The sequence below is a fragment of the Corvus kubaryi genome, unplaced genomic scaffold (genome assembly GCF_017639235.1).
Source record: "Corvus kubaryi isolate FWS band 111438036 unplaced genomic scaffold, C.kubaryi_AGA036_p1.0 74, whole genome shotgun sequence".
Lineage (NCBI taxonomy): Eukaryota > Metazoa > Chordata > Aves > Passeriformes > Corvidae > Corvus > Corvus kubaryi.
The window spans coordinates 2,741,927-2,763,188 of record NW_024582061.1 but is presented as its reverse complement, the minus strand read 5'-3'; the positions used below and the strand labels follow the sequence as shown (position 1 = coordinate 2,763,188).

The window sequence follows — 21,262 nt, the reverse complement described above, 5'->3', positions numbered from 1 at the left end:
ATGTGCAATGACAGCATTCCCCCACTGATGATAAACGTAGGGTGAAAGGGGTACCTTTGTTCCATTCTCAAACTCCTGGCTCTGGACAAGCGGGAAGCTTATGTTTGGAATGCTGGCATTGCAGACAACAGTCTGATTTCTGTTACAAGAGGGAGGAAAGAAGAGAAACAGCAGTATTCACTTTCTTCTTCTTCTTGATTAGAAAGGTCAACAATAAAATGGAGAGTTTGATGCTGGAATGGTTATGCTTGGGATTCTCTTCCTCCCAAATTAATACAAAAAATTTTCCATTACTTGATGTAACAACAAAGTGCTGCTTTTGGCTTTGCCAAAACTTTGGTGGAAAAATTCCTGTGCAACTGAAGCTGCTGTTTAGACTTTCCCAGTATGAAAGAAGGATGCAGAGCCTCCAGCTTGCTGTAGGCATCACCTAATTCAGTGTTTAAAGATGTGCAGTGAGAAAATGCTGCTTTTAACGCATTGCAATGAAGTGTCTGCAGATAAGAAGAAGACTGGGAGGGAAGTTAATCTGTTGCTTGTGATCGCTGGTTTTGACAGCAGGAAGAGACAGAAGTAACTTCTCTCTGAAATCATCCAAACTGTTCCCGGTTCTTTCTGTGCCTTTTGCAAGGGCAGCCATATAAGGCAGCCCAAAGGGAGGGCCCCTGCCTTCCTCAGGGTGGGACTTGGGGAGCTGTGGGCAGAGCCAGGCAGCAGCTCCTGTCCTGCACCTTTCCAGGGAGCCTGCGGTGTGGAGCAGCCGCCAGGAGAGGGATCCGCCTGGAGAAAGTAGGTGCTGTTTGCCAGATGGTTTCAGGTTTTTTGTGCCGTGTCTGTGGGATCCCGTGTCTGGATGGAGCAGCCCAGGAAAGGTGTTCCAGGGAGCTGTGTTTGCAGCTCGGCATAGACAGCCTTGCCCAGGCAGCCTCAGCACCCCAAAGTGAATGAATGTTCTTAGAGGTGCTTCTTAGGGACCTGCTGCAGCCTGGCTTGGACGAAGGGCTTTGTGCTTTAATGTGTGTTTGCACCCTCCAGCTGTTCATTAAGAGAACTGCTGAGGGAAGGGACGTATTTCTCTCTTTGCTCTAGGACTGATGCAGAAATGTGAACTGATGCTCACGTTTCCATGAGCAGTGTTAAGAAATTAGCCCAGAGTAAAAAGTCATGTAAAATGTATGCATGTAAATATTTTGTGGAATAACTTGGAGGGCTCTGTTCAGATGTACTGCAATGGGAGTTTGTTCACTACACATGAGGAGCTTTAAGCCACAGCAAAACATAGGCTTAATTTCAAAAAGGGGGCTGAAGGCTGAAATTGTCTCTCTGAAATATTCTGCTGAGGCTAAAGTAACTCGAAATGTGGTGTGTAAGAAATAAGGCAGTACAAAAAAAGACATCTGCTATCAGTCTCACAAAATTATTAAAATTGCTGATAAGAAATTGCTGCTCTGTATTAGCAACAACTTAAGTCTGCTTCATGAAATACATACTGAGCCTATTGTCTATTCTATTTTGTCTAGGTACTTGTTTGAGAGTAGCAAAATTAGCTGTAAACATTAAAGGGCTTGAAGAAAATTGGGGATCAGGCCAGGAGTCTTCGATCTTTTCCCTTGTAGCAATATTAACCTCCCAGTATCAGTTATCATTAATGGCATCCTCCTTTTTACACTTGAGAAAAGTTGTTTCAGGGTTCCGTGGACTGCAAGATCAGGTCCCATGAGGTGACTGAAATAATTTATTTAAGTCTTAAAATCTTCCTGTAATGTTGCTGGTCTAGATGAGTTCTCCTGAGGTGTAGGTGTTGAAGTTCAAAGCCTCATTCAGGTGCGTTTTGGGCAACACTTCCATCTCTAATCAGGACACTTCAAGAACTGCTCAGCTTAAAGTAATCTGGTAGGATCAGTTCTCAAGACTCTGCTGCTGTACAAGTGTTGCACTGTTTAAATAGTTCTAGGCTTCCTTCTTAACAATGTCATTTTGAAACTTAATTTTCTTTCCTTCCTCCAGAAGTCTCAACCTCTTTCCTTTCCCAGACTCCTGTTCCTTCTGGTGTCAAGCACGTGTCACTGTCTCATATGTTTTTCTGATTTAATTTCAGAGGCTGTGAGTGACAGCAGGTGACAGGCTGGCAGCTCACACTTGTGTCAACAGAGAAGCTCCGTGATAACAGCACAAAGTCATCTTATCAGCTGCTGGAGAACCCTGGGCAGGGAAGACATCCAATCCCTCCTTCATGACTTTAAATATTGATCAGAGGCAGCAATACCTGTGTGTTGTTGCAGGATGTCCTGTGGTGGCGGAGAAACTGCTGGATACCCTGTGTGTAAGCACCGTGGGGAGGATCAAGGCTCCACTCTCCAGCTGAGTACTCTGAGTGGAAATAGCAAATCCTCAGCATTGCTGGAAGTCAGGGGGAACCTAAGCACCATGCAGTACTGTCCTGTGGCACTGAATCCAGACCCCTCCGTGGATAAGGGACCTGGGATTCCCCAGAGCCCCGGGGAAGGCACAAAGGCTGCAGCCTGCTTGGACAGCGGAGCTGGCAGGGCCCGGACCACGGGGTGCTTCCAGAGCCAATATCTGACCAAAACCAGCACACAGGGGCAGGTCTACAACTTCCTGGGTGGAAGTGTTTTATCTATCATTTTGCTGTGTAAGTACCTAGATTTTTGCATGATCTTTGGTGCAAGAAAAACCTGAAACTGCCCATTTAATCAGCTGGGAATCAGTACCTGAGCTTCTAGGCTCAAAACCTGTTGCATGAGTAATCCCCTGAAGGCAGTGGAAAAGCCAGTTCCTCAAAGGATCAGCTACTATATCCATTATCATTTCCAGAGAAGGCTTTTTATTCTTCAAATGATCTTTGTTTTCAAGGATGTACATGTAGATTTGGTATTTCTGAGGGCAAGTCCCTTACTCTCCTGGCAGTTCTGATTGCTGATTGAGCTGCTTTACACTGTTCCAGCTTCAGACACTGCAGTTTTTAGCAGATGTAGTAGGTCTAGCTGTGATCAGACACATCCTGCTCTTCTAAGTTTGTTTTGCTCATGCTGAAGTGCCAAAACAAGTAATTTGTTAGACAAACATATAACATTACTAATTTGAATTGATTTATAGTAGTGAATGTGGAAAGAGTACAAACTTAGCAAAATGTTTTTCATTATACCATGTATATAGTACATGCAAGGAGGAAATTAAGGCTTCCATTTGCCCTTGTAAAGCGGTGGTTAATATATTAATCCAGCTGTTACTGTTTCCTTTGAGTTGCTTATGGTATCTGTCAAGCTTAGCAAGACCTCAATTACTGTTCTGAATGCTGTTTAACAGAAAGATAATTTGTCATCTTAGCTGTAGAAAGGATCCAGTTGTGCTCTCACTGAGACCAGAGCAAGTTTTACTGGCCAGCTGAGCCAAAAGGCCTTGCTTTTATTATAAAATTAGCATATTTCCTAAAGAAATGCAGAGTGTTGAAATTACTCAGTTTGTCTGAGATGAGCTATGGCCTGACTGCATTTTGGAAAAAAAACCCATTATCAGTGGCTGCAGTCAGGAACTGCCCAGAGAAATAGATGATAATTCTAAGGATGAATCCTAATGCTTCTATTTGGCATAAAATAGTCTCATTAATACTTGCTGCCTTTCCCCCCTCAACATTATATAGGGATTTTTGAAAGGATTTTTTGATTCATGAAATCTCTCCAAGTAAAAAGATAGGGCCTCTTTCAAGGACTGTGCTTATAGCATGCTTTATTCTTAAGGACTAAACAGATGTGATTTGTGTAGATTTAAATATATGAATAGTCATAATTTAAGCCTATTTGAGACTGCTAATCTTGCTAAAATGCAAATGTTTCGTCATCTGTGTTACTTTTATCCCCAACTAAGGTCGACCTTTCATATGCACTTTTTTATTCTGAAATGGGCATTAAAATAAAAAATATAAATCCGTACAGCCCCTCAGTACTAGAAAATTGGACAAAATATTGGTAATACCAACAGCAATCTTTTTTTTTAAGGATTCCTAACTTACATAAAAGAGAATGTAAATTGAGTGCTTTTAAAAGTTACTTGTCTTTGAGGCTGCTAAAATGGAAACATTTGAAACAGCTTTTGGCAAGCATTTTGTCTCAAGGATATTTGTGCTAATAATTATCCCAATAACTACATGATGTGTTCATTTAAATAACATGTTTCTGGTTTGGAAAGAACATGCCTTATAAGATGATATATCATTACAGGGAAACATTGTTAAAAAAATAAACTACTAATCTAAAATACACTTAATTTTATAATTAGAACAACCTGTAATTTATTTTTAAAAAGCTTCCCATGTTTTATGTGTGGGTTTGGAGGTAACTTGAGTGCAGCTGATCTGATGCTGATGACTGTTTTCCTAACAAATCCAAACTTTCAAGTACATGGCTGGTATCTGTGTAGACTGGAGGAGCTGGATGTGCTCTGTCCCTTCTGTCCTTCATGTGCCACAAAGATCACACAACTCATGTACAAACTTGGGGGAGCTTTCTGTCCAAGAGGGACTGGAGTCTGTTCTGATCTGGACTCAGTTCTGCTAGAAAGAACCTGACTTTCCGAAACCAGGCAAGGCGAGGGAGCAGCAAGTGCTCCAGGAGATGACCTCTTCTCATTCTGAAATTACCAAGATAATCTCATCTCCCATAATATTTGTAGGAAGTTTCTTTTCAGGGAATAAGCTCAAGTTCTTAAGGACCTTTATTAGAAAAGGGAATTATTTTTGCCTAATTAAACCTAAAATTTGTATTGTTTTAGTGGAGTTATTGGAGTTGTAGTGTAGGTTGAAATTATGGTTTCAAAACAAAATGTTGGAATGGGTGAGTGGGTTTACTTGAGAATCCCTCCTCCCAGTCCTGAAAACCTTCTCACTGAGATATTGTTCCACTTTACTGGAAGGATTGAAATACTTCACTACTAAAATCCCCAATAGAGTAGAGGATCTCACTTAGCAAGAGCTGAGGACTTGGGAAGCAGCTGCTCCATGAACTGGCAGGATATTGATCCTAACCAAGCAATTCCTGTGGCTGTGTAGGAGCCTTGGGGTGTAGGAGATCACCTGTGTTAGAGTCCAGCTATTTGCTGTGTGGTCCTCAGTCCAGAAAAAGAAGCATGTGCCTGGCTTGGATTCATTTCTAAACTCAGCTGTGCACTTGCTTAAATCACATCCAAATGTCAGGTATTAGGGTATAACCCTCATATTTTGTCCCTTGAAAGAAAAATACAACATGTATTGGTGATTAGTTATTTACAGCAATGATGTTACTTGGCAAATCTACACATTTAAATCATTTAATTGCAGGTGGAATCTTACTTATGTGATGGATATATTTCTGAAGCCTACATCCATTTAGTGACTACTTTGTAGGCTGGAATGCTGTGCCCACCTGTCTGTCTGTCACACGTCCTGTTCTGTGAGCCACAGAGGCCACCTTGTGTCAGCCCGAGGCGATGTCGCAGCGCGGGTGCCCGGCCAGAAACCCCTGAGTGTGCCCAGGATCCATAGTATTTTGCCCCTCAGTTACACCCTGTAGCTTTTATCACTGCAGTCCAACCATCTTGTCCTATCTTTTCCATTTCTCTGGAGCATGCAGCGACTGCTAATTTTGGTCTTTTCAGCTGCTGTTGGCTGGGTAGCTGAATTTTTCAGTTAAAAGCCAGAAACTAAGAAGGAACCTGAGTTCCCTTGGACTAAGAAGTGAGGAAGCAGGACAACCAGCTAACAATGAGTGTGGTGAAAGAGGGAGAGAGGAGAACCTGGGACCGAGACACTGAGGTCCAGGTTGGTTTGTGGTGGAAGCTGAGAGTGGTGCCAGTGATGCTGAAACTGGAGGAAAACAATACAAGATCAGTGTAGCTCAAGAGCAAAGAGAATCTGACTTAAGCAGGAGGGACAAAGGAAAGAGGACAGGCAGGTTCTGGAGGTCAGAAAGCTGGATGAAGGCACAAAGGGGACAGCTGAAAATGGTCAAGAAGCTCAGAGAGCCACTGAACGGAAGACGGGTAGGAGATGACAGCTGGAAGCTAGGGAAAAGCGGGAGCGTGGAATTCAGGATGGGACAAGGAACCTTTCACCCATAGGCAACTAATTTGAATTTTGTCCAAGGCAATAGTGAAGAAGAAGTAGTGATACAAAAGGAGCTGTTGGTCCCAGTCCAGTTCTTAGCAAATGGATGTCACATCACCCCTGGAGTCAGCACAGCTGGAAGGGCTGCTGTCAGGCACTGGAGAAACCACAGGCTGGCTGGGAAGGGAGGCAAGTCCAATGCAAGAGGGAGGCCCCGGAGAGGGACTCTTAATTGTGTTCTCAGGCCTGCCATTTTCTTGCTGTATAACACTGCAAAAGCTTAAGTGAGAACTTGCAGCTGTTCCAGGTCACTTTGAGCTGGTTTGGCCACTTGTTAAATGAGTGTTAGACCTTGCTGTCATTCAAAAGTTAGACCAGCCTTTGTATCCCATAACCTCTTATGGGATGAGGTGAGCTGATCTAACAGCTCTGCTCCCCTCATCCACCTTCAGCACTCAGCTTGCTCCTGCCAGCTGTAGTTGTCCTTGGATAGTTAAACTTGGAGTTACACTTGGATAGCCAGTTCAGCTTCTGACACCAGCAAAAACCTACCCTAGTGGGAAAGAGTGGATGGTCTTCAGTCAGGTTAGTAAAGCACAATAAGCACCTTGAAACACTGACCCACTATTGTTCTCCTAGTGGATCAAAATCACTTGTTAAATGTCAGGTAAAATTGTGCACAATAATTGTAAAGGAACGTTGCAAATCATCTGGCAAGTACTGCAGACCACCTTGGTCTTGACTGCAAAACATTTCATAAATGCAGAGTTTGGGTAGCAACAGTCTGCTCTGCAGGCTGCCTTGAGATTTCTGGGCAAACAACTCCTCCAAATGGTGACTCAGAGAGGGTAATGCCTGTTGCTCCGAATCATTCCTGGGGGATGCTGCCTGTCTCTGGGAATTGTGTGGCACAGACAAGGACAATGTCTTCCCTAGGGTATGGTTTCCCAAGAGCTGGCATAGTGGCTTACCAATACCAAAAGGTCTTGTTGCCCCTCTGTCACCTTCCCTTCTTCTCTTCTGGACACACATTTCTGCTGCACAACTCGTGTTGCTTCTGGCACTCAGTGGAGCCCTCCTATGCTTCATCAGCTTCCTGTAATGGCAGGAATCTAGATCAGCAGGAAATGAGGAGCTTTGGGGACCTTAAGGAGTTGCAGCATGTCAGCAAGTGGTCTAATGGGGCTGCAACCAGTGCTAACACAGTTGGCCAAGACTGGAATGGAATGAGGTAAAGTTCTTTTTCTTTTTTTCCTTTTTTTTTTTCCCCACCAGAGAGCTGCGGTGTGGGCTCAGTTTTACATGAATACATGCCAAAGATTTACTTTGTTACCCCCTCCTCCTCAGGACCAGCTCCCACAGCTCCTTCAGAGAGAAGCACATGTGCACACACACACGTTTACCTGTTCCTGGCAGCTTGGTGGAAAAATCTCAACTGAACAATTACTGCTGAATAATTAAGAGTGCGTGATCCTTACAAAAATGTGAACAACATCAATAACGTCATGGACTTAAAACTTTGGGAGGAAAGTACAAAAGATCAAAAACACGTTTATAAAAGGGGGGCTGGCCAGTGGAGGTGTTTTTCCTTTAGAAAAGGTTCTGGGTACCAATGTCTGTGTCACTGTGAGTAATGAATAAACAAGTGAATTCAGACTATTTGGACAGATTAAAAATTGCAATTTTTTCCTATTATTGTTTCTCTTCAGACTTTGCTTTCTCAGGTTTTTTTACTTCCTCCAACTTCATGTAAGAAATGCTCTAGTCATGTTCTGTTAAATGAAGTTGCAGAAGTTCAGAGCCACCATTCTGGCTGATATTCTGTTTTTGTTTGGCATACAACTGCTGCTGATGTAAAGAACTTTAAAAGGCAAAAAATGTAAGGGTCTAGTGGCTCCTTTTAATGCAGCACTTGCCTGCATATATTTTGATTCTTTGAGTGTAGCAGCTTTTTAGTGAACTGAAGTAAGTTAGCACAGTGTTCTCCAGCTCCTGTTTTTATCTGGAAATGGAGCGTATAACCCATTATTTATAACTGTTTATCTCAAAGGGACTGTCAAATTCCCGTTTCTGTCCTTTCCACAATTATCTCTAGAATGCAAGCAGATATTTTGCTTTTTCCAATGATGTGATTGTAATATAACCAACACAAGCAGCTAAAGTTCAGAGTAATTATAAGCACATGGCTGCTTTTGAGATTCTGGCTTTCACCTTGATGTCACAGCTCAGTTCTAGACATGGTGTGCTTTCATAAGAGTAAGGCTTAATATTATTATTGTTGTTGTTATTATTATTATTATTATTAGGTTCAGGGTGTTTCTTGCCAGCGTAACAGTTACTTATTTGGAATTTTATATAGAAATTTCACTGACAAAGTTTTCAGTTTAGAACTATAGTAGCTACTTTTCATCTGTGTACTAACTAGTGAGAGGTACTAAGCAGATGTCTCTGGTAACAAACTTCAGGTACCAAAAGACAAGCAGTACTGAAGGGAAGAAACTCAAGAACTCCTTATTCATTCGAGTGGGATGTTCCTCTTACTGCTTAGGGTTGCATGCTCAGCTGGATGAGATGGTGGAATGGCTGAAGTTGCTAATGGAGGTGCACTGATATTAAAGAAAATTGTCATTAGGGTTCTATAAAGTTCCAGGATTTGGTTGTTCTAAAAATACATGGGGGTAGTTATTAATTTTCAATCTCTCTTCCTAAGGAAATGAGGTTTCTGCAACCACACTGTCTGAGCATGTCTGTCTGGAAGGGCCTTAACAAAAACTTTTGAGCCAGTTGGCAAGTTCCAGCTAACATGGACAGGGGATGAGACACACTGTGTCTTTTCTTGTTTGGTTAAAATAGACATTTGTCTTGAGGAGAGAGAAATTAATAACCCCAAAGATGAAAACACTTCACTTTGAGCTCCTTTAGATTGTTTGGCACCAGGGAGTCTTTTCAGGAGAGAGATGTTACAAAAGCTCCTGAGGAAGAACTTGGATCTGGGAGTACTTTGTATTAGGCACAGAGTCACCTAACCACAGGGCACAAAGCCACAGCATGAGTAAATTTTATTTTCATTTTTTGAAGTTATTGATGACTTTTTCCATCATTTCTGTAAGAAATCCAATCCATCTTGTTCTAGAAGCTCAATTTTGTAATAATTTGAGCAATGAATACACGTTAACATCTGTCCCCACAGGCTAATGTTGTTTCTGTAGTGAAAACAAATACTGTAGCCTGACATTGATATGGTGCTATTGATGGAATTTGGTTATGCTTTTGGGGAAAAAACCCCTCTGTTCTTACAGAAACCAGCAAAATAAAAAGATATTTCTCAGTGTTAATGTTGTAATTGCTCATTAACTTGTGGATGCCACATGGTACCAAATTCAAGAAGAAAAGTGTTTCACTTGTCTCTCTGACAGTCAAGCTGGCATTAACTTAGTGGATTCATTTGCACAACATCATTATATGCATTTATTCTCTCCCTTTTCTGCTTCTGAACCCAAGAAACATTATTTAATGTGAGTACTATGAGGAGGCTGGTGTTGCGTTTTAAATGGTGGCTGGAATTTCCTGTTCCTTTGGAGGTGTGTCATAAATCACCCACCAAAACCTACTGCCTTTTGTGTCACAGTCAAGGTTGGTGATAAAAGTATCAGGTTCATCAACACTGAAGTCATGATGATGGGCTGGTTTTGTCACTCTTTAAAGAACTGATTATGTCTCTTCTAGAAAGTCTTAGCTATAGGATCAGAATGGAAGATTGCAAGGCATACAAAGATAAAAAAAGAGCAAGAGGTACACAGAAGCACAGATGTCAGTGGAAGATACAGGCACTCAGTGGAATCAAGGAACTTAAATCCCTGGAAGGGCAGGGCACTGAATAGAAGGTTTCAGTAAGATCAGTGCTCCTGGTGATTTTAAGAAATGCATGAATGCAATTTGTCAGTTCCGAACTAGTACCAGATAAACTTGTAGAAAAAGCAAAATCCAAATCTTAGTGCTCTTCAAAGAACAGCAAATAAGGCTGTCAATGTTTTGGAAATGTGAAGTGCTCATTACTAATGGGAACTGTGGATGTTTTATAAATAGCATACAGCAGCTTGGGTCAGTTGATGCAGAAAGCTGGTTTCAAGTGGGAGATGTTTTTGTAGGGTGTGTGGCTCATGCTATGGTTTGAACAGCATTGGTTTTAGCTGTTGATCCAATCCTGTTTGTGATGAATTCTGCATATGCAGGTGAGTCTATTTGTAAGTGAAATTTTAAATTCCCTTGGTGTTGTAGAAATAATGACATGTTATTTCTGATCGGAGCCAGGAGGGCAACTTCATGTTAGGTGCAATGGGGCTATTGGGCATTTCTGGGTGTAACCCAGGAGAGACAGCTGAAAACAGATATCCTCAGTATATCCATGTGATAGGTAGAATTTTCCTTTGGTTAAGGGCTTCAAATCTCTGAATATTTTACTCTGAGGCAGGAAAAAGAAAGGCCAATATGGCCAAATTCTCTGCCAGGCATGCTCCCTGTTAGTAGAGTCCAAAGCTAGGCAGGTTTCCATTAAAACCTGTCTGGTCTCTTTCTCCAGTTCTGCTGAAACCAACACATTCCCAGACTATTTCTAATTTTAACAGATTGGTATTTTCAGCAGAAAAATTGTTCCTTTACCAGAATTTCCAACCAACTCTAATTTGTGTATGATCACATATGTATAAGCAGAAGACCTTCCAAAGAAACATCAAACCTCAGGAGCCTGGAAATAGATTTATGAGAGAACTGAGGGACATCAAAACTTGCCTACAAAGGCACATGGACAACCTTCTCTTCATGACTTAGAAACTCCTTTGGATAACAAAAATATGTAAGGACCAGGAGTGAGGTTTTATTCAGACCATCAAGAATGTTTTCCAGAAGCACATGGCTATTCAGTGTAAGACACTATAGTCCCATTTAGAAGGAAGTGTAGTGCTTCATGCACTCAAGAATGAGAACATCTTGCACTTTTATACTATGAAAAAACAGAAATGTTCTCCTTAGTTTTCCTGCCACAAAATGATCAGTTAAAATAGAAAGCAGCCCATGCTGCTGGAGTCCCTCACAGAACTTTCTGTTCGCTAAACTCATTTATTGTCCCTAACAACAGGCTGACTTAAAGCGGTTGGTCTCCTTTAGACAACTCTGTAGTCTGTCATCCAGAAAAAAGCTGAAGCCCAAGTGGGTGTAGTTGCACATAGATTTACTTGGACATATTAGCCTCAATTCAATGTGTTTTTCTAAGTCCAGCTGAAGCAACTGAATTTCTTCTCCCCTACTGTGATAGTAGGCCAGAACATTTTGGCTTCATATCTTAGACTCATGGAACAGTTTGGGTTGGAAGGGACCTTACAGATCATTGAGTTCCACCCCCTGCCATGGTCAGGGACACCTTCTACTAAATCAGGTTGCTCAAATCTTCTGGAGCAAACAGCAGACAGAATAAAGGATTATATAAGGAATCGAAAAGGCAGGGTTTCCGTGTAATTTCAGCTGGAGACATATAGAAGCCATTTGCAATTATTTATCTGGAGGGCTTTCACAGAGTGAAGTGGGGCATGGTAGCTCAGGTTTGAGGAGGGAGCAGGACACATATGGTTGTGTTAAAATCATCAGCAACCCACGGTCCAGGCCTCTCAGTACTACAGAGCATAGGTTTCGATAGCTTTTCCATAATAAGTTTTGTTGATTTGCTTTCATTATAGAGCTCATTTTTTTTTAAAGTGGTTTTTTTCTCTAAACAAAACTTTGCAGAGTCAATGAAGTTTGGTAAAGCCCAAAAGGCCACAGAGCTAGTGTTTTGTACTTGGTTGCCAAGGAGCGTATCTCTGTCTGTGAATTTACAAGTTTGTCCCCTCCCCACCCATCCCTTTTTTTGTTGTCCAAGAGATAACATTCCCATAAGCATCTCATATATCAGCACTTCAAGTGCACTTATCTGCAGGAGATAAACACAAAGCCCAACATGCACAGTTTTTGCTAGAAATGGAATTATTTGCTGCAAAACTTAAAGGGAGGAATTATGACTGCTCCTCCTTTAAGAACTTCCATTAGGCTTGTCTTCCATGGTAAATAAGTTTGTTAGAGCATGACCTTGAAAAGGTTCACCCTGGAGAAAGAGCTTGCCATCATTTTGTTCTCAGTGTTGAGTTAACCTCCTAGTTCCCAGTGTTCAAAGGCTTCACTGAAATGTGCTCATGGTCAATAAATGTATTACACAGAATTTGTCCCTGGCTACAATAGCAACAGAAATATGTTTCCAGTTACACTAGCTACTCTCCAGAAGGAAGCAATGTTTAGGAGGACCAGGACATAGAGAAGCACTAATTTGTAGCCTTTAATGCTGGTTGATCAATAGTCCAGTGCAACAGGACTGCTTCTTTAAGCTGGTTAACACATGGGACAGATTTAAGGATGATGGTCTAAAAGCATTGATGAGAAAGCAGTTGTATTTTTGTGTATGCCTGAGGCTTAAGGAGCTGAGAAGACAAGAAATACTAAAATTTAGTTTACATTAACAAGATGTCTCTTGGGAAAGCATGACACTTCATCTTGTGTAAGTGTGAAATGGTGTTACGTGAGAATCTGAAACCAAAGGGGAGGTTCTCAGATATTCCTCTTTCCTCTGATAAGTAAAATATTATTTTTCTGCTCAAAGAGAGAATGAGGAAGAGTCTGCAAATAGGTGATTGCAAATAAGTTTCTGTCTTCAGAAAAGTGAAAAAAAAATGAAGGATAAGAAAGCCAGGTGTTTTGAGAGGAAATACTTTGCTATTTTTAGTAGCTCTATGGCAGAAAAGGAAAAATGTATTTGCTGAAGTAATAGCTCAAATTGTGGCTCAACATCCTCTAGAATCACAGAAAGAATGGAAGAGGACAAAGTACTAGAAAGTAGAACTTCAGCTCCTTTAGGATAGGAAAGAGTAGACCAACTCTACTAGTTGGTAATTATTTATGTCTCTGCCTTATTAACTCCTCCCTTGAGGAACTGAACAGCTGCCAGCAGGTGAAACTGTTTTCTGTGGACGTAAATAACTCCCTGAAAGCAGGTAAACAACCATCCTGTTTCCTCACCTTTTCAGCACAGAGAATTGTCTTTTGCAGGAGAGAGTATGGACAACAGGGGCAATATGAGGAAGCCAGGCTGGAGCTGGTGGGGAAAGGGAAATTCCCACATGACAAGCTTTAAATAGCTTTACCCCAAGTCAGCAGTATGAAACACACACCCATGCACTTGCCTTACCTATAGGTATCCCAGAAATCTAATGAGAAATATTTAGGGAGACCCAGGATCTGTTTGGCACTTGTTGATGAGTTAGCAGTGGTAGACTTTGCCATTGCCTTTAGAGGAACAGCATGTTCCTCAAACCAACACCTGCAGCGAGACCTTGACACAAACCCAGAGGTATTCAGTGAGGAGCCCTGTTGAAGGTTTGCCTGTGGCACCATGCATCCAGCTCTTTACAGGGAATTTGGCGCTCATCCAAGCTTTTTTCCTCCAGTGTGTTTAGAAAGGTCACTGGTTAGAGCTATGTTTAGCATTCCAGAGGCTGTTAGGAGCAGTCCACAAGGAGCTTTTCTGATTGTCTGAGAGGCAAGAGAGCTGTAGCTTGTTGGATTCTGTAAATCAGTTGGCAATTAATTGAGCTGTTTAAGGGTGGACTTGTCGAAGCTAACCTGCACTGTGGTGTGTAGCTCAGTGACAGTGTCAGTAACTTAAAGAAAGCTGTGAAGGCAGCATGCACTGACTGCTGGCTCAGGCACACCAGAGGGGGAAGGAGATGCTGCTCCACTGTGTTAGAGAAAAAGGTGCAAAAGGATTGTTGGTTTCTCTGGGAGTGGATTTACTTGGGACGCAGGGAGGACTTGACCTTTGTTTTCACTACTTATCTGCAACACTTTTGTCATAACTCAGATGCCACCTACTCACCAAACTCCACCCGTGGCTTCTTTCCAGCAGCCTGTGGTGAGCACTGAGCATAAACTGTTGCAAGCACACACAGGGGCACCACCAGCAGTGGCTAAACCCTGTCTGTGGGGCTGCTGTGTAAACCAGGGGTCCTGAATAGCACCTCAAGGCTCTCAGCTCCAGCCCTGTCCTGCGTCCCCCTCCAGACACACATATCCAAGGGGAAAGCAGTCCCAGCTTCTTCACACTGAGGTGGTCCATCCGTGAACTGCTGCCTATGTTGGGTGATTATGTACTGTGAGATCACTGCCTGAAACAGAACCCTTTTGGGCTTGTATTTGGTTTTGTATCTACCTTGACATACTCCCGTTATTTTTACCTTCTTAAGTCTATGTGACTCTGGCTGAGAATACCAGAAACCATCCCTTATCTGTCTCAAATTCAATTTCACAGCAATTCAAGGAAAAGATAGGCAGATCTACTTTCATGTTGGTTGTGAGGAGTAGCAGTGAGGTTCCTCCATTCCCTCTCACTTCAGCAGGTTGCTGTGTCCTCATGGAAATTACAGCCTGCCCGCAGCAGGGTTATTAGTGTGTCCCAGGTCTGTTTGGGATTACATAGAAAAAGAAGACTGGATGTGTTAGAAATCTAAAGCACCACCACTGGGGGACGTTTCTGGCATTTCTGGGAGTTGATATCAGAAAAGGAGTTGTTGGTATTGGGAAGGTCTTGGTTCAAAGCACCTTGTGCACCATCTTCTGGGACTCAAAACTGGATGGTAAAGACTGCCAGAGAGCCTGGAGGAAGCCAGCAGAAGAATATCACGTTAAGTGCATTTCTGAGCAGTAGAACTGAGAGCGTGGGTTGGTTTGTTTGTAGTACTGAACAGACAGCTTTTTATTGCACTTACACACACTAGAAAAACCTAATTGTTTCTGTGTTTTGGATTTTCTGTGTCATAGTTAATGCTGTATATGCTGGCTGGACAATTTTTTTTACTTCCCATTATTCATGGAAGGAATAAAATGGAGATAATCCTGTTTAACATCTGACACGTTTGCACAGCTCTTGTACTGGAGGTCTCCTGAGCTGCTCCCTGTGGATGTGTTGCTCCAAGACAAGGCAGCCTACATGCACTCGCTTTAATCTGGCTGGATCCAACCCTGAGGGTCTGAGACACACTGAGATCTGTGCCCATAGGGCCTTAACATACAATTGTCTGGGTAACTAGAAGCACTTTTAACGTCTATTAACACTTCTTTTTCTCTCCACATAAATTGCCTGGCTGGAAAATAAGTATGGTCTTCTCATCACATAAAAGGGGAAAATCTCTGAGTTGATTTAGGATTTTCAACTAAGGGCACTTAAGGGCTGTGTCTTTCAGCCATGCTGGACTCAAAAAGAGAACTTTTTTGTTTAATGAAACACATCTTTCTCCAGTGACAAACTCCTCACAGGAATGCTACCACCACAATTTGCTGCTGAGCTGTGCAGGAGAACCGGATCTGCAGCACGTGTCTAATTCCATACAAATAATTGCAGCCCTCTTTTCTACATCTATTGTTTCTGTGCCTCTTTGCTGTGATGAGAAATTATTGGGAACACATCTTCGTTATCAGTTCATGGCTTACTGGTTGACTAGGTGAATGAGCTTGCTTTCTTTTTGTTTTGGGGGGTTCTTTTAATGTTTGGGGTCTTTTTTGGTTGGTTGATTGGGGTTTTTTGTGTGCTTTTTTTGTTTTGTTTTGTTCTTTTGTGGTTGTTGCTGTTCTTGATGCCCTCACTCATTAATCTGTGCTTGTCTTGGGCTTTGTCCCCACTGCAACTGAATCTGTACTCAGCTCATGTGAGCTGCCCTTGCTATTCATTGGGAAGGAGTGACACTCACTGGCCAGAGGATATAGTGCCATAAATTAAGAGCATGTAAAGGGTCCTTTGAGTGGTTTTAATGTGTGATTTGGAAATGGAAAAAGAGAGATCTGAGTCTCGATACATAAAACCAGGAGAGAAGCAACAATTAGCTTGAAGTTACAAGACCTGCAGGCTGTGTTGGCAGTTTGGGGTGCCTTAGTAAGAAACAGGCACCAATTGTCCTCTCTTTTACATCCTTATGCACCTATAGCTTGGCACTGTGGATGATTTTTTTCTTGATTTTTTGGTAAACCTCTTTCTTTTAGTTGCTTTTTCTGAAGCCTAAAAGGAGATGGGGTTGAAGATGTAGTGATAATATCTACAGGGTATGTAAGAATATTGTTTTTTCTCTTTGCTTCTCTTAGAGTGGAAAAGGTGTAAAGTGCACTGTCATCCTCAGGGTCTTGGTAGAAAATATTTAGAATGTGAATTTCCCCTGGATTTTTATGTATTACTAGTGAGTGCAGTAAAAGAAGACAAAGGTATTTTGAAAGGAGATAATTGAAATGGCAGGGATCTGGAAGCACCTAGGAGTCTGTACTCAGAAGAAGTGACCATCTCTTTGTACATGCATTTTGCCTAGGATTAAATTGTGTAACAATGGCAGGAGTAGAACAACAGTGTCACAGAAAAAGATGAGAACCAACAGACTGACTAGTTTGGAGAAGTGCTTGCTACATCTCTGCTGGAGTTGTTTGGTATGCTGGGGTTTTTGTGTCTTTTCTCCATATACTCATCACTGGGATTGCTAATTGGAAGTAAAAGGTGTCTGGATAAAAAAAACTCCCTGGTGGAGCACAGCATCCAACAGAGGGGGGTACTCAGTACTGATCTCATATTAAATGGATAAGAAAAAGAGGTTCTTATGACCCTGCTGACCTTACTTTTACACCTGCATTTTCTTTACATGGAAAGCAGTGCTGTTGTGTTAAGAAAAGGCAGAAGTTCTGCAGTTTCCCAAGCCTAGACCCTTCTAGTGTTGGACACTGGCAATACCCTTATGCTCTGAACCCCTTATCGATTTGTTCTTTTCCATTTGCTAAAGGCTGGCTTGTGTTTCAGTATCTCTCCTTGAGGCTTTGCTCTGATTTCCCTTTTGGAGCATCACTCTCCAGGAATGCAGGGTTCTGTCCCCTCTGCTGGTTTATCTTTGGGCAGTACAGCAGCTCATTGAAGCAATAGATCAGTTTTATTATGCCTTGGACAGGTCTCTGTATCCCCTATAACATAGCACTGTTTTCAGAGGTAAACATTTGGGGATGGGAGTAAAACTGGTGAATTTGGCAATTCGTGTGTGTTGAAGCAAAAGGAGTAGCAGAATTGAGTAAAGGGTTGTGGAACTCATAAATCATGAGAGTGTGGCTAAGATCTGTCCCAAGCTAAAGGTGCTTTTACCCTTGACTAAGATGTATTATCTGGATCCCTTTTGCCTTTTATTGTGGATCAGGATAGGTCAACATTGAAGAAATGCAAACTTGATTCAGAGACAGTTGCACGTGTAGACCTCTAACTACTGCTTAAGAAATCTGTTTATTAGTGGTGGCCCTGATCTTCTCAAATCTCCACTTGTGGTTAAATAGTGTCAGAGCCAGCTGACAGAAAGCAGGATTTTTTTTCTTTCTTTACATCTTCAAATCCAGTTTTAGGCTTGAAGATGTCAGCCGTTGTCTATGTGGCAGCTGAGAAACAACTGTCTCTCCTTGCCTGTGTTAGCACATACTTAATGGTGTATGAATGACCACACCAAACATGCCAGAGAATTTCAGTGTTTATTATCCCCTGTTCAATGTTTCTGGGGATCCCAAGGCAGTCTAAAACTCTGAGGCACTCTAAAAAGAGAAAAATGAAAGCTGAAGGGCCCCATAGATAGCAGCATTCTCCCATTTTCCCTGGTTCGAGTTGTAGTTTGAATGTTCTGCATAAAGAATATTGGCTCAGCCTACCTTCCATCTGAGACAAACATGTTTTTGGGGTATTCCACATCCAAGCAGTTCTTTCCAAGTGCCAAACCTGTACCTGTGTTTGTCTGTCTGTCTGTCTCTCTCTCTAGATATATATATAGATATGAAGTGCGTTTTTGAGTAAATAAATGCAACAGGCTGCCCAGGGAAGTGGTAGAATCACCATCCTTGGAAGTATTTGAAAAATGTGTAGATGTGGCACTTAGGGTTTCATGGTGGACTTGGAAGTGTTGGGTTGATGTTTTGACTCGATGATCTTTGAGACCTTTTCCAACCTGAATAATTCTGGGATTCTGTGTTGTGTGCTCCTTTATATCTGTGTGCACACATGTACTGCTGAGCCCCCAGCCTTAAGTGGAAAAGTTCCTGGGATAAGCCCAAAAGCACAGCATGGGCTGTGAGAAGAGAGGGAAAAGCAGGAGTGAGAAAGAACCTCTGAGTACCAATGTGAGAGGAGCAGGAGGAAGGGGGAGGAGCTCCAGGTTCCAGAGCAGAAATTCCCCGCAGCCCCTGGGGAAGGTTTATCCTGAAGGACTGCAGCTTGTGAAAAGGCTCACTATGGAGCAGAGTGTGAGGAGGAGGAGGAGGAAGGAGGAGGTGCAAAGTGTTGTAGTCTGATTGCAACCCCACATTCCCCATCCCTCTTTGCTGCTTGGGCATGTGTGAGGGAGGGAGGGACAGGAGCTGGGAGTTAGGGACAGGAGCTGAGCCTGGGAAAGGGAGGTCAAGGGGACATGTTTTAGTCTTCTTCCCCACACTTTGTGTAGGACTTAAGGTTTGTTCCTGTCGAGTTTTATGAGATTCCTGTACATCTGTTCTGTAGCTTGTCCAGCAACCACTAACCAGGGGCTCTGCCCTCAAGCTTCGTGACCAAACTCCTGGGCTTGTGTCAGGTGTGGACTTGATGAGGTGCCTTTCATCTGTTCTTCTGGAACACTGATAAAAGTGCCCACTGGGGTGAGACTGTGGATAAACTCCAAAGGAGTTCATCTTGTCACTGGTCTCTAGGTTGTACATGAGTTTTTCCCCTTCTTGATAAGCATTTCCACTGATAATTTTCATGTAAAAGCTACCAAAACCCATTGAGTGTAGTTTGTGTCTTCGTTAAGTTGTGCAGCAGTCAGTGAAACATGAAACATTCACAATGACAAGCTTCCCTGAGAAATACACTTGATTATGTGAGATTTTCCTATTGATTTTACTGCGTTCAGCATTCCTGTCATTTTTATTCCATGGTCTGAAAGCTGAATGAAAGCAAAATGATGGTACTCATTTGACTTGGAAGAATTAACTGATTAAACACAAAGTATTTGCGATGAAAAAAGTTATGTGAATGAGAGAGAGAAAAAACTAGATCTAGATTTACAGTTCAACTTGACAAGTCACTAAACACTGTTTTCTTTTTACAGATTTCTCCTGGTGCTGATTTGTTTATTATTCAGTGTGCTGTCTACTATAGAGCATTATTCTGAGTTTGCCATTGGAACCCTTTTCTGGATGGTGAGTGAACTTTTTTTTGGGAAGGACTGATAAGTTTGACTAAACCTAAATTGCTTTTGGTGACCGAGGGAGGTAAGTGTTAAAAAACCTCATGCAAAGCATGCTACCAGGACATTTAAAGAGTGGCTGCTTTCATTAAAGAAAGGTCACAGTTTAATGGGGATGATTATTTTCTAGATCCTTGAACTATGAGGCCACTTTTTAGATTATCAGTTTTTATAAACTTGCTTTTCCCAAAGTGCATCTCTTACAGTGGACAACTGGTGTTCATCAGTCTTAGGCCGCATGGAACAGGATATTCTATACGAATGACTTTTTAAAATGTCTGTTTTCTATGTCTTATGGTAAAAAGTTGGCCAAGAACGTTGCTTTTCAGAGGTGGGTGATTTCTGTCTGCCTGGTTTGCTGCCATACAGAACAGGAGGGAAGAGCTCCTATCACACTGCTGTCACCAGTGATTTGGGTTTGAAGTTGGTGCTTGCTTGTGGGGAATCAAAAGTACAAATAACTTTCATGAAGATGCTAGACAATGTCCCTCCTCTGTTCCCACCTGCCTCTATTCACCTTTGGAGAGTGAAAAATGGAGATTAAACATCCTTGATAAAACTAGCCTAAATAACCTTCAAACGGTTCCTTGCAATATTTGTATTTTAGCCACTCAAATCCTCTGATCTCAGTGTGTGATGATTTCAGTATTCTTATTGTAGTTTCCTTTTCCTAAGTGGTGGCCTTTAATGTGATAGGATTTGTTTTTCCATCTGGTTTGAAAATAAAAATCAGTTACTTCTTTGTTTTCCTATGGCTTAGGCTACATTAGCATGTGCAGCTTTTGTGTGCAGTTGACTGAGCCATCATTAGATCCCAGAGTTATTCCGAGACCTTGATTAAAGTTAATCCTGTAACAAATGTTGCTTGGCCTTTAAGCCACACTCAGTGTCAAACAAAGTGCAGTGTTCTGCCAATCATGTGTGGTCCTCTCCTGTTCCCTGAGACGTGGTGAGCTGTCACTGGGAGCAGTGATCCTGGCTCAGCTGATTGTTTCTGTGCAGATGGAAAGTGCATGCACAGACACATTGTTGGACAAAGAGTAGTGAGATGGAGATGGATATGTGGCTCTCAGAGTGCTCACATAGCACTGCCAGCTATTTTTAGGTGTTGTTATCATCTAACAAATGAGTCATCCACACTCAATGGAACAATTTCTTGGTCTCCTTGTGTCACAGCCTTACCCTGGAGGATGCCTCTCTGGAGTTTTTCCTCCTGCTTTTTCCTTAGTTTCCTTCCTAGAAATGGCCAGCACAGAGCGTAGCTGTTCTCCTGGCTACTGTAGAGTCACTTGCCTAGAATGCATTTGTCTTAAAACTTGGTCTGGTCTGAAATAAATTCCTTTCAATTACAAAAGACTGGTTTTAGAGCTAATTAAATCAGTTCTTTTTCATAGAGTTGGGAGACTTCTTGTTACCAGGAGCTAAATGGTTGGACTCCTGCTTGGAGCACTTCTTCCCACCATCACCTGAAGGAATTTCCAACTGGGTGTCCCATTTGAGCCAGGAAAGCGTTCACCCCACAGAAGTGTGGAGATCGCTGTTCTCTTTACTCCTGGGAGGATCATGACTCTGATCTACTTCATACCACAGCTGACTGTTCATGGAACCAGAGTTTTCTCCCTCAAAAATATGGAAACCTGTGCCTGTGCATTCTTCCTGAACTCTTGAAAGTGGGAACAGAGGACACTGCCAGTGTAGTGAGAAACAAAACTGGGCCAAGGCATCTACTGGATCAAGTTCCAAATGAAATTGGTTTGTTTGCCTCCTGAGTGAAGGACCCTGTAATTGCATAGCCCTCAGCAGCAAATAAATG

At 42.2% G+C, this 21,262-nt stretch overlaps 1 protein-coding gene across 1 annotated transcript in view; it reads left to right on the top strand.

The window, feature by feature from the left end:
• Positions 1 to 2,474: 2,474 nt before the first annotated feature.
• The window catches only part of LOC121675588 (potassium voltage-gated channel subfamily KQT member 1-like), a gene marked incomplete at its 5' end in the record, with an annotated part of 80,265 nt that continues 61,477 nt past the window's right edge, over positions 2,475 to 21,262 (top strand). The window contains 2 exons of the mRNA XM_042051156.1: positions 2,475 to 2,653; positions 19,312 to 19,402. Of these exons, the coding sequence (XP_041907090.1) occupies positions 2,475 to 2,653; positions 19,312 to 19,402 (270 nt within the window). The remainder of the gene's footprint in view (positions 2,654 to 19,311; positions 19,403 to 21,262) is intronic.